The following is a 14,360-nucleotide window of genomic DNA, read 5'->3' on the forward strand; positions in this document are numbered from 1 at the left end:
GCCACTGACATAGACGTCCGCCACCGACTTTGACTCTCCGACGGCGACGATTCGTGCCCCGCGACCACCGCGCCGGTGACAGAGCCACTGCATTGACCTGGCCGTGCCCGTCCAAATATTCGAAATATTCAGAACTTATGCTGATCTTATTTATTTGCACTGCACTGGATTTACTTGATTGCTTTCACCAACCATAACATAAAAAATTGATTCGGTCTGAGGTCAGAATGCATGTATTTTAATTTACTGGCCTCCAATACTGCTGCGCATGCGCGTTCGCACCAAGTTTGATGCCATCCGCGCCAATGGCGCCATTTGGCGCCATTTTTGCCGTTGCCGCCGCTTGATATCCGTGTGGAAGTGGAGAATGTTGGAGCTGTATTGGAGAATCGTATGATAAAATAAATTGTGGGATGTTATAAGGCCTTGGATAAAATGGAAGATATGCATGGTGCTCGCCCTGGCTTCGGAGGATCTGACTTTGGCAACCCAACTAGAGCGGGATTTTGGAGAGGACCGTGAGTAGAAATATTCAGACCCTAGAGCACACTGAATTACGTGATGTCGAAGCTCCTACAATGTTTTTTTTCGAATTTCCTCATCTATCTCGTCTGGTCTGTCATGTCCGTCGCTAGGCCAATTCCGCACCACACTTTACTAAATCTGCACCGCACCATGCCATGCCAATACCGCACCACACCACACCTAATCCGCACTACCCGAACAAGCCCGCACCGACGAAATGGTGAAATTGCCATTCTTTGCAGACTGGCTAGTGGAAAATGGAAGCCTTTTCTCTCCAATGAGTCAGAGACTCAAAGTGGACGCGGTACTGCAAGTACATTTTACATTTTACAGTACAGTACATTTACATTTTACCGCTTTCACCTGTAGTAGCGAGGGCTGTATTTATGCCTATATATGGTCAGCTAAAGTCTAGGTAAAAGTATATATTAACTTCACTCGGTCCTAATATATACTAATACTAAAGTCTATTTATTGACCGATCAATTTTTCGATCTTCGCTTCCTAGTTTCCCCAACTGAACTAGGTATGTATGTTCAAGTGTGCCCCTTTTTGGGAACACATTTTCGTTCCCATATTTGGGAATGAAAAACCTAAATGTGGGAATGCTATGTAGGCAGCATTTAACCTTCGCCCAGTGGGGGGCTGGTATATGTTATCACCCTGTCACGTTTTTTCATGTGTGAATAAAAAATGCGTGTAGCGCTGTCGCTGTGCCGCTTCAAGTAGCTTTCTGTACTTCAATTTTGGACAATGTGAAATTTTTGACCCCAGGTCATGTCAGGTCAGGTCACCAGATCAAGTTAACTGATAAGCCTACAAAAGTTTGCAATGATGTCCAGCCTGCAGTGTTTGTCAGAGGTTTTAAACTTGGTGGACTGCTATTGCATGATGTTATGGGCACCTATAATTTGTATATCTCAGATTTTTTATATCCGTGACCTAAGGTCAGGCCAGTGCCAGTGGTGTGACCTTTCCATTATAAGTCAATGGAGAAAAATGAAAATGCCTCTAGATCTGTGTGTAGGCATAGGAACAGTCCAAATATTTCAGAATCACAATGATTTGGACCACCCGTGACAACAAAGGTGTCTTTTTTTGCTGATAGCCTCTAGAAAGGTCATCCAAGGTCATTTGAGGCTACAAACAGATTTTTGCCAAACACTCTAGATTGGGAAGAGATATACCTAATGCTGGGGATGGCTTCATTGTGTTTGTCTTGTCGAGATGCATCAAATGATATGCAACATTGAACATGACCTATGTGTGTCACCACGTGACCTTGACCTGTGGTCAGAGTTTGACCTTGACCTTTCCAGGTAAAAAATATATTTTCCGAAGTGGCTGAAGGAGAGAAACACGATAGTGCCATTGCCAATTCTTCATCTTTGCTGGTTGAAAAATTATTCATGAAAAAAAGCTTTATCCAAAAACGGCTATCTTCAGAATGTTTGACCTATAGAGGCTTAACCCTTGACCTGAGGTTATTTTGATAAGGACCTTATCAAAAGAAGAGTTCAAAAGCTACCTATCGATTGCTTTTCCCAGGGGGCGGGAACTACTTTCCGACTGGGGGGGGGGGGGGCACACCATAATAGAGATTAACCCAGGGTACCCCCAAAATCTAGTTTTCTCACCGGTTTTAGGCCACTTATTTTTCACCCCTCGGCTTTTTCAACAAAAAAAGAAAACATTTGCAAAAAAGTGTGGTATTCCGTCTCAAAGCTGTGGGGGCACCGCCCCCACAGCCCCAAAGTTGGGGGGGGGGGGGGGCAAGCTGCCCCCACTGCCCCCCCCCCCCCGGCTCCCGCGCCTATGGCTTTTCCATACGTTTTTCTAGCTATCATAGTTCCTGAGATAACGGCATGCTTTCTGAAAAATATAATGACATTTGGCAAATTTTGAACTTTAATGACCTCTGGTGACCCCATATTGCTCTAACTAAGATGAAAAAGCTGAAATACTTTCAAACATACGCATTGAGAGCTATCGACTGCTTTTTACTAGGTACGTCTTTTTAGCCCTCTTAGTTTTTGAGTTAGAGGTGAGTGATAACATATGCCCCCCCCCCCCCGTACTATTGCGAAGTTGGCCGAGACCGTCACTGAGGCGCGGGTTAAAATAACCACTGAGGCGCGGGTTAAAATAAGAACCATTAAATGACGTCCAAGTCCAGGGATGCGGAGCCGTGGAAATTTCAGACGGCTCCGGCTCCGGCTCCGGCTCCGGAGAAAAAAATCGGCTCCGGCTCCGGCTCCGGCTCCGGGTGAAATGTTGTGGCGGCTCCGGCTCCGGCTCCGGCTCCGAGTAAAATGGTACGGCTCCGGCGGCTCCGGCTCCGGCGGCTCCGGCTCCGACTCAGTACATCCTCTATGCAATCAGTTAGATACGGGTGGAAGAAAAATGGGATTGGTTATACGCGTTACTCTTTGCCATGACCGGCTCACCGCAACCCCGCGCAAACGCACCTCGGAGAGAACTGGCAGAACAAAGGACTAGGAAGCGATGGCATTGGAAACGCAGTCGCCGCGAATTGGAGTTCACTGAACCATCGTAAGCTGACACCAGTCTCGGCTGCATTGGGGGGTGGGAGTGGGGGTGGGGGGTGGTGGGGGGGGGGGGGGGGAGGGGAAGAGACGGTGCTGGGAGTCGCAGTCCACTGCACTGGCTTGAAAACAATGGCCGTCACCTGATGACCGGTCCTCATGTTCTGGGCATGCAGTAGACGTGGGGGGGGGGGGGGGAGGAGCAGACAAGAAGTTGATTGCGTAATGCGTACTGTGGGATACTGGGGATATTCGGCTTTTTTCATTCACTTGATGGCCCATGACGTAAGTAAAGTACCATATGTTTTACTACCTTGTACTGTCAAACCGAACTAGGTCAATTATTTTTTTTTCCTCTTCAAAAAATAAAAAGGAGCCGGAGTCGCCCCCTTTTTTGGCGGCTCCGGCTCCGGCTCCGGCTCCGGGCTATATTGTTTCACGGCTCCGGCTCCGGCTCCGGCTCCGGGCAAAATATGCCGGCTCCGGCGGCTCCGGCTCCGACTCCGGCTCCGGCTCCGCATCCCTGGGAAATATAAAACGATCGTGAACCGCCTGATATTTGTCTCAATATTGTTGGGAAGGAGTTTGATATTGTAAACTGTAAAGCCCAGCGTGGTTTCAAATTGTTCCCCTTTTCCTAAAGCAGTCCACCGCCCGTGCCGCGTGCCCAAATTCGGGAACGCTTTCGTACACTGGCGCTGCCAGCGGTCCTCATTATGGGAACGGCGTACCCAAAATTGAGAACAATTTCACCGACGCCTTTCACGGCCTGCTTATTTTGTCATTAATATTTTGTTACGTGCATATATTATTTGATATGTTGGCGCATTAAATTGTACACAAAGAAGAGAGATGAAACTTTGCTTCATTTGTGTGCATGTTGACTTCTCAGAATTACAGGTACTATGATTCTGACTATTCTGGCCTATATAGGTATATCGCTACGACATTGGTTTTTAAATAAAAGGAGCATGTAACACATTTGTTACGAGATAAAACAAACACAAGAGAACCCACGCATGTGCCAGGTGCAGGAGAAATGTGCACTGCGCAGTATGGTAGTCAGTGCGAGCATGATTGCACACTTGTAGGTACGCTTACTACAATCTATGGGTGCTCAAAAGCCACAGATATTCACACGATCGTTGTAGGAACCTAATAGGGGAGGCCCGGGAGGTATGGGCCGGTTTTGTGAAAAGGCAACTTTCTTCCAGTGTGCAGTGGCTAGACCCCGGTTTTCACTCTGTGTACGTGAAATTGCCTTTCGCCTGCAAAGTGTGCCTGATATTAGGCATCTGGGCTCAACTATTTTGTCTCAAGATAACTTTCAATAAATCATGCGCTTTTTCGATCCATCAAAATACACCGGGAGGTATGAGCCATGGCCCGGGAGGTATGGGCCGGTGCCATGTTTCATATTCTTTTCTCGACAAGGAAAACAATACTCGCAGCTGGTATCTACCTTGATCTCTCTTAGAGCCCAGAAACCGCATAAGCGGCCAACAGCTTACTTCATGGAGGTCACTTGGGCACACATCTATTTTGGTAAACTCAATCATGTTCCATGAAATAAGATAAATAATATTTCTGTTCGAATGGAATGAATTTGTAGTTAAATTTTCGACCTTGCGCGACAAAACTAAAACTTATTGAAGAGGACATTCAATGAAAGCATCAGTTTATTGATTTAGGATCACCGGGGGTGGGTGGCCCGAACCTCCCGGTTAGGACGCCAGAATGTGCGTAGCATCTCAGCTAATAATCTTGCAAGATTGCTTCAAATTGTCTATCCAGTCTTAATTTGCATGCTTTACACTTTATGTTAGCGATGGTCTGACATCATAGAAGGAGCCTGTTTCAAATTTATCACGAATTTTCTGTATGTACCATATTTTACTCGAAGAGGGCAAAAACGCTTTATCATCGCTCATTGCCAAAGAAGACTGAGGAAGATTTTGAAAATCACTTGGTTTGTTTAACGGAATGACTGCTACCAGTTTACGCGGTCAAATGTGTAAAAATACGGAACACTTCTTCAAAACTGCGATGGCCCATACCTCCCGACTGGCCCATACCGAGTAGTAAAGTAATCTTGCCCATACCTCCCGGGTCTCCCCTACCTATCACCGGCAGCGCTCATTGTCCGCCGTGGTGTGCCGTTCACCGTTTACCACCCATGGCAAGATCAGGGTCATACGCCCTGCATAGTCGCGCTGCACATGATTATAGAAGCCAAGGCACATCACTGGAGTGATCTGCTCCATTTGTAGGGGCCGGGTTTGGTACCCGGCACCAGGCCCGTCTGAGGTGCGGCCCTGCCGCCGGCTGAGGCGGACCGTCACCTCACATTGCCCCAAAAGACGGTAAATAACTTTTGAAAATACCCCAGAACTAGTACATTAACCCTCGCCGGCCGAGAAGGGGTGGGGCGGGTGCCGCCTCATAGGGCTTTTCGCGATAGCTTAAAGGTAGTGTGCCACCTTTGAAAGATTTCCCATTTTATTTTTCCTAGGATAAGAAGCTTCTGTTTTTACCTAATATCGCAAAAAAAATCAAAAATGGGCCTGGAATAGTGCCTTTTTCGCCTAAAAGTTTTTCGGTTTTTAGATATGTATAACAACTGTAGTGGGCTCACCTGCAAACAGGCGTCGGGCAACAATCGCGAATGCGGCGCACTTGTGACAATAAGCAAAGGTCATTATAGTGTTACGACCATACGACGTACAGTGTGTCTAAAAAGAATGTACCGTCGCCACTACGTGGCGCTGGTGTCGCGAGCCGGTAGTTGGCTGAATCCGCACCAGACCACACATTCCCAAGCGCTAGGTGACAGCTGCGCAGCGGCCGGTAGTAGCGTAAGCCCGAACCTTCGTGACACGACCCCGGGGGGGGGGGGGGGGAGGGAGGGGAGCGGGCGGGGCAGCGCGTGTAGGGAGGGGTGCTCCAGCAAGCTGGCAGTTGTCGCGGCCAAAGGTCAAGGGGTCACACACCAAGCGAACGGACGCTGATGTGGGTTCGTGGGGATCATGAACTTGTGTGTGGTAGGTGCGTCTTGCGATGCACGGGTGATACGCCAGGTCTAAGCCAAAGGATTCAGGGGAGAGCTGAAGAAAAACACCTGGTCAACTACGGCGAATAATAGTGCTGAAAAATGGAAAGTATGGGTCAATGCAAGCCTTCATGACTATAAACAACTTTCTGAGGACGCAAAGGCCAGCATTGAATAACGATATCCGGATCGAAATTAGCAATGATTTATAATTAAATGCCGAACTAATAGCACTGCAAAACCCTCCTAGTAAATTGTCGAGTCGGATTACACCCACTTGAATTAAACTATCCTAAATAAAATTGTTAATTAACTTTCTAACACTGACGTTCTTTATCATACGATAAGTATGGGGTTAACCAAGATTCAGCATCTTCCACGTTCAAACAATCACCTGTAAGGCTAGAACATTAATGGCCAGGTAAAAACATGGTCGGGATTTGATTAACCGAATTAAAAGTCGATTTTTTTTAGTCGGGATTTGATAAGTCGGATTTTTTTACGCCAACCGCATTTTTAAGTCAAGTCAGGTCACTGATCTATGACGTCATAAATGAGCAGTCCTAAAATGAACTGTGTGAAACTGTCCTAAACTGTCCTCAACATTTTAGGACTGTGTGCACAGTCCTAAAATGTTCCAACTTCGCAACACCCTCAGTGCAGAGCTTTCATAGGGAGATGAAACTTACAGGATCTTATAGTATGATCGAGAGGTCTCACAACTTGTATAAATGTATATCTCGGATTTTCTGAAGGGTCGCCTGAGATCAGGTCAGTCTCTCACCATTAAAAGTCAGGGGAATATGGAAATTGCTAGTTTGGTCCGGAAATGATATACAACTATTTCAAATTCTCAAGCACACGGAATCGTGATTTCATGCGCTCCTTGCAAGGTCTGATGCTTGACTTTGACTTTCCAGGTCAGGTCAATGACCCAAAAGTCGGGAAAATCGGGACCTGTTAGAAAGTCGTAAAGCGTGGTTGCTATGGGGTTTTCGGGGTGCTGATCACGAATATCATGTTAGTTTTGATCACAGATGATGTCTTCATGCATTTAGGCCAGGTCGGGTCAGGTCAGGTCAGGTCAACCAGTAAGGGTATTCGTAGTAGGTGGCAACCGCCTCTGACAGCTTCGCAACATGTTACGAGGGCACCAAAACTACTACGTAAATGTTCATATGGCTGCTAAATTCGAATACAGCCCCTAAAACTGGCCTAGAAACATGTAAAACTCGGAAAAGTGAACCGAGGTCATCAAAGGTCAATGACCTGACCTGACTTTCCGGTGACCTTGACACCCACCCTAATGCATGGAAGCAACATCATATCCCATGTTTGAACGCTTAAAACCACGAAAAGACTGCAAACGCGCCGCTAATGCGAGCCGACATACGCCGAATCGCGATTCCGGCCAAACATGGTCTCGAAAAGTAGGTCGCAGGTCAATCAAAGGTCATTAAGGTCAGGGTCAAAGCACTCTTAAGATTTTAAGATTGAGGCCAACTTTCGGGTCAAGGTCAGGTCAAAGGTCAAATTCAGGGGTTTTCAGGGGTCAGGGGTTCAGGTAGACTGCCACCTTTTTTTCACAAAACGGTTTTCACTAGAGCTGAGCCACCTATGTCCCAGACTGAATTCGGTTTTCCGAAATTCGAACCCGTTTGCGAGAAATCGGAGACCAAAGTTCAGTTTGATGCCATTTTTTTAGTCCAAGAAAACCGACATCTCTACTGTTTATCGATAACTTTGAAACATGAATTTTCTTATCTTTTAGCAAATATATGTCAAAACTTTGATTGTTTCGAGATCAGAGAAGAATTTTGGAGTGTCAAAATAAAAGTTAAACTTATATATTCAGTAGTTCATTTTTTCCAAAAAAGTGTGGGAAATGGGGTTTAACATGGGCCAGACCCATTCCAAATGAGCCATGATTTTTAAATGTTTTACGAAGTTAAATGCAAAATAAATTAAACATGGCCAATTTCTTATGAAATCATATATTAGTTAATCATAAAATACCTTACTTTTTCAAATAAAATGTAATAATCTTATGACCTTGAAGTCTAGTGATGTGTAAACATTGTCGCTAGACATTAACCGATTGATAATTGTATGATAATCGATAATTTTTTCGCGATTCACGTGATGATACTTTGTCAGGGGAATTCTAAAATTTTGTTTTATCCAGGGAATAAATCATAGGCCGATCTGAGAAAACTTTTTGAAGGTGGCAGTCTTCCTTTAACCCGGCACCGCCTGGGCTATTTCCGTACCCACGACAGCCTGGGGGGGGGGGTCGGATCCGACCCCCCCCCCCTGTCATCTCGAAAACCAATGGTCGTATCGAGCCCCGCGAGCCGGCGTTCGAAAGGTCTCTACGAGACCTTCCCAAATCACTCTTAAGATTTTAAGATTGAGGCCAACTTTCGGGTCAAGGTCAGGTCAAAGGTCAAATTCAGGGGTTTTGCATGATTAGGCTTACAGACAGCGGAATCGATAGCTGCTGCTCGAAACTCACCAGAAATGACCTCAAAGGCCTAGTGAAGGTACCATGTGCGTATAGGGGTCATACTAAGTACGGGTCAAGGTCAGATCAGGTCACGAAAGGTCACGGTTTTCACTTTCTGCTACATGTGCGTGCGACACATGTTTTATGGCTTATTTTTCACGCCGAATCCGATGGTTATGGTTATATGTGAGCCCAAGTCACTGTGCTGATGATAAGTGTGCATTGAAAGCATAAAAAATCGTTTATACCATACATAACTAAACGAGGGCTAAGAAAAAAAGTCAATTTTTCAACTTTTTATTTTTGACATAAAAATGCACTTTTTTAGACGAGCTTTGTCCCAGGAATCTAGTGGTGCCATTTGTTTTCGCATGCGATGTTCAGAAGTTCCTCTAATTCACGAAAATGCTTATGACGTCACCATGGCCTATGCATGCTGGAGCTATTTTTTTACAATTTGGGGGTCAAAAATCAAGATAGAAAGTTGAAATTTGGGGCATCTAATGTTCTAATGGAGCTCTACAACATATTTTCCGGTTTTTGGAAATTCTCAAAATTTTGGATTTTATAGCTGTTTTCCAAAAAAATATAGTTTTTTGAATTTTTAGGGGTGAAAAACGCATTTTATGGAAAATTCGAGATAGCCATTTTAAAGAACTCTTTGAGCTGCATCTTTTCATGTCCTTAATTTGCAATTTGCTTTTAACCCTGATTTTTGGCGATTTTTTTAAACATTTACCACTTTTTGACTAAAAACGCCATGTAGTTACATCACTAAAATCGATATATCTAAAAAAATTGGAAATTTTTCCTTTAAAATTGCACAGGAGACGTCAAATTGATGGGGGAGAAGGTATGCAAAGTCTCAAGTAGATAGCGAAAGTGATTCATGAGTTATTCAAGAAAAACGGAGGGGGGTCGGATCGGGTTACGGACAAAAGTACGTATCGCTAAAGTACGTAGGACAAAAGTACGTAAGCAAAAGTACGTAGGATTAAAGTACGTATCGCAGAAGTACGTACAGTATAAAGTACGTATGGACAAAAGTACGTCAGGGACAAAAGTACGTATCGCAGAAGTACGTACAGTATAAAGTACGTATGGACAAAAGTACGTCAGGGACAAAAGTACGTATCGCAGAAGTACGTACAGTATAAAGTACGTATGGACAAAAGTACGTCAGGGACAAAAGTACGTATAGCTAATGTACGTAGGGTATAAAGTACGTATGGACAAAAGTACGTCACGGACAAAAGTACGTATAGCTAATGTACGTAGGGTAAAAAGTACGTATGGACAAAAGTACGTCACGGACAAAAGTACGTATGGCAGAAGTACGTAAGGGTATAAAGTACGTAAACGTATGGACAAAAGTACGTCACGTACAAAAGTACATATAGCAAATGTACGTAGGGTATAATGAAGGATAAAGACGCAAGGTAAAGACCTTGGGCAAGACGCCCCAGATAATCTATTTTGCTACATAGGCCTACCAGGCCGACCTAAATTTTGTGCTACATCACCTGGAAGGCCAAATTTGTGCTCAATGTGTTCTTTGGACATTTTACTTTAAATTCCACCCCTCAAATTCATTCACTTATGATCGGACTCCCAGCTAGGAAGCATGGGTGGAGCTTTTCCAGGAAAGTTGGTGGGGCAAAAAGTTGTCAAACCTACAATGTCCGATTGTTAAGTTAGATAAAATTCAACAATGAATCAATTCTTTTCATTACAGAGATAATATTTTGCATTACACAGACATTTCAAAGCTTCTCAATGCGAAAAACATAGGTTTGCCACGCAGGAAAGTCCTGCAAATCGGCTTAAGTTGGTGGGGCAAAACGCTTATTGGTGGGGCAAAATGGCAAGTTGGTGGGGCAGGCGCCCCACCAAGTGAATAGGAAGCTCCACCCTTGCTAGGAAGTGATTTGTGAAGCAACTGCAAATGGGACATTTTGCCCCAACCCCAGGGCAAAACGCCCCACGGCCTGAGGCAAGAAGCCCCATGCTCTAGAGTCTAGCTTAAAGATTAAACATGGTAGTTGGCTAAATCTTATGTGAGAGATCCGTTAGACCGCTGGAGGCACGGCACTAAAGTTAGCACCTTCCATCCTATCAGGTGTTCAGCTATGACACTATTGTATGAGCAGGTTTTTCACGTGCCTCATAAGGCCAAATAATGAATTATTGCAATGCAAATCAGTTAACAATACACTTCCTTTGCCATACAGTTGCTGAGAAAAATACATATAAATGTATAGAAACTTGCTGTTCGCCAGCTACCGAACATTAGGAAGTGGGTAGTCCGAACAACACATGAGGTAAAACGCCCCATGGTGCTTTTTGCCCCGCGGCCTACTGGGGCGTTTTACCCCATCATGTAGTTCGGTCAGCGAACAACGCCTTGCGCTCCAGCAAGACATAATTTAACACGAACCAACCCGGCATTATAAGCGTTAGACAATAGATGTTCAAAATACATAAAAGTCCTTAACCTGATGTGATCTACAAAAGGACGCGAGGATGCATAATCAGATGACCAAACATAAAAATCACTAAAAAAACAACACATTTTTGGCTATATCTCCCTAGAGAGTTATCACAATTTCTTTCCAGCTCATATAATGATCACATAGTGCACGTTTAACAGAAGAGAGGACCTTTCCCCAGAACCCTGTCAGTTCCGAGAGATATCGGTGAGGCCGCCAGGCGTTTTACCTCGGCGGGGCGACTTGCCCCGGTCTACCCTACGTGTGGACCAAGTACGTCACGGACAAAAGTACGTATAACAAATGTACGTAGGGTATAAAGTACGTACCCCACCCATGGGGTAAGTTGATCAATGTGTAATACCTATCTTATTCTTTATTTAATGAGCATTTGTTACAAGGCATAGCAAAATTTCTCTATGAGTAAATGGGCGAAAGGAACAAAGCTATATTATTTGGTACCTATATGAATTTATCATGAGTTCCCTATAGTATGGCAACAGGGCAGCAATAAAGAAAAAGTGGCTCAACTTACACTACTATACCCTACTTCTAGCATACGTACTTATACACTACGTACTTTGGCATACGAACCGTACGTACTTTTGGCATACGTACTTTTTACACTACGTACTTTTTCATACGAACTTTTGCGTATGTACTTTTGGCATACGTACTTTATACACTACGTACTTTTGCAAACGAACTTTTGCGTACGAACATTTGCATACGTACTTTTGGCATGCGTACTTTATACACTACGTACTTTTGCATACGAACTTTCGCGTACGAACATTTGCGTACGTACTTTTGGCATACGTACTTTTTACACTACGTACTTTTGCATACGTACTTTTGCGTACGAACATTTGCGTACGTACTTTTGGCATACGTACTTTATGCACTACGTACTTTTTCATACGTACTTTTGCGTACGAACATTTGCGTACGTACTTTTGACATACGTACTTTATGCACTACGTACTTTTGCATACGTACTTTTACGTACGAACATTTGCGTACGTACTTTTGGCATACGAACTTTAGCGCCTACGTATATTTGCGTACGAACATTTGCATACGTACTAGAGATGCCCTTTTTGAACCCGCAAACCCGCTTTCTGCGGGTTTTCAAAACCCGCAGGGTTTTTGGCGGGTTCGAGAAGCAAAACTTGTCGTGTAGCGGGTATTTGGCGGTCAGACTTTAGAACCTATATTTTTTTTTTTTTTTAGATGCAAAACACAATGCCAAGTGCATTTGCTCAGGTTAACAATACAATATTCATCAAAACAACTTTTAAAACAGAACCAAATATAAAAAATATATCAAGGAAGCACATTTCAAATGCAAAACTGAAAACAACCAGCAATAGCATCCACAGTCTAGCAATGACCAAACCAGGGTACAAACAACAAACTACAAAGCATACATAAATGCTGATGAAAGCATTCCATAAAACATAAAAGAACCTGAAAGCAAACTTATAGGAAGCTGAACTGAAGTCTATGTGCAGTGTGCACTAGATATACAGTATGGAAGAACCCAGACTAAAATGAGATGTTGATGTTGAAAATCAGAGCAAATGCCACATGTTACTTTATTTGCGTCTGGTCGGCATAAAAAAGAGCTAAACAAAATTTGATGCAAATTCATTGATTACCTATCCTACTCTATGTTCTGTCTGGTTCTGTCCCATCCTATATTACGAAAATAACACACCAATTACCTGCAATTACCCTTACAAAAAATCAAAATATTGACTGGCATGCGGCCCAAACATAACGCAATACAATACTGGCGCACTTTCGACATTCTGACAAGGATTGGCATTTGACTGCGTCAATTTTGGTCTCTGAGGCGAAGGAAAACTGTCATTGATGACGCAATAATAATTTTACAATCAATTTTTCTGTCTTGGTTTTTGAATACCTCAAAATAGCAGTTATACATGTTACAAAACCACGTAGCTGGTCGCATTTATTTCTTTTGTCTTTTTACGTCCTTATCATTTGTATGCCGATTGCCGAGAGAGGACCGGCCGGAGAGCATTACCAAGACCAACTATAAAATTATTACATTTTATTTAGTATTTACTGTCCCTTTATTTCCTAACCGGTGATTAACCTCTGAATTGTAAAACTTTAGCTGTTGTGTAAAATAATATCAGAATGGCACATTAATATGCATTATACAACGGTGTTTTCGCAACAAGTTCGCACTAACTACGGCTGCAATAATTTAGTCGCTGTAACATTCCTTGCAATCAGCTGTTGCTGACGCTTCTGACGCATGTTTCCAAAAATGCGTGGTTCATTGGTTAGTTGGTTTTTGCTGGGCTTTTGCATGATTTGTTTTATGTGTAAATCGACTGGATACGCATTATTCACCGTGTCACTATTTATTTTTAACTGGAAATCGCATATCTTTTTATATCAACATTCATTTTGATAACAGTATCATTCCAGAAGCCTAACATTGAGAGGAACCAGAGTGAAATTTGATCCTCAGCCAATGCTGAAGGGTAAGGTGAGAGAAAGATTTTACTGAATTCTTTTCAGAAAGGAATTTCAAATGTATTGATGCATTATTCGTTTTCCATTATCCAGTGTGCACTTCCTGAGGACTTAGCATAGCAATTTCAAGTCCTTACTATTTGTTTGGCTGTCTTTTTCTGCACAACAATGAAGCAAGTAAGGTTTATATAGCTCTAGCATTGACCCAGCTGTATTTTTTCCTTGCAAAGGCAGGTTTTTAAAATTGCGGGTTTTTTGCGGGTTCGGCTCAGCCAAAATCAGCTTGCGGGTAGTTGTGGTTGGGCAAGGGGTAGCTGCGGGGCGGGGCGGGTAATGAAATTGCAAACTTGGTGCATCTCTAATACGTACTTTTGTCCTACGTACTTTAGCGATACGTACTTTAGTCCTAAAATCGGTCGGATCCGACCCCCCCCCCTCCGGCGGTCACGGGTTAAGTTGATCTCACCCGAAGAAAAAGTATACCATTCGACACGCCTGAGCTAGACAAACACGATGCTGCTAAAATCGCGGATCTGCGATCATTTTTAGCGAAGTTATTTACCAAAAACCGAACCTGTGCCTTGGGCCACTTGACCTGACCTCCGAAGTCATCGGCTGACCCTGGTCCTTAAATCGGAGACCAATCGCTGCATTTCGTAACGACGCACACGATCGTTTCTTTCGCGAGGCTCTAGCTCAATTAGGGGCGAATCGGCGAAGGGGGTTGTTTC

The 14,360-nt window shown here is 43.8% G+C and overlaps 1 protein-coding gene across 1 annotated transcript in view; it reads left to right on the forward strand.

Annotated features, from left to right (window-relative positions):
- Positions 1-323: 323 nt before the first annotated feature.
- LOC122369032 (pollen-specific leucine-rich repeat extensin-like protein 2) overlaps positions 324-14,360 on the forward strand; it is a 31,698-nt gene continuing 17,661 nt past the window's right edge. The window contains exon 1 of the mRNA XM_043343399.1: positions 324-518. Coding sequence (XP_043199334.1) covers positions 436-518 — 83 coding nt within the window. The 5' untranslated portion in view covers positions 324-435. The remainder of the gene's footprint in view (positions 519-14,360) is intronic.

Source organism: Amphibalanus amphitrite, unplaced genomic scaffold (genome assembly GCF_019059575.1).
Source record: "Amphibalanus amphitrite isolate SeventyFive unplaced genomic scaffold, NRLGWU_Aamphi_draft 000033F_arrow, whole genome shotgun sequence".
In the NCBI taxonomy this organism is placed as follows: domain Eukaryota; kingdom Metazoa; phylum Arthropoda; class Thecostraca; order Balanomorpha; family Balanidae; genus Amphibalanus; species Amphibalanus amphitrite.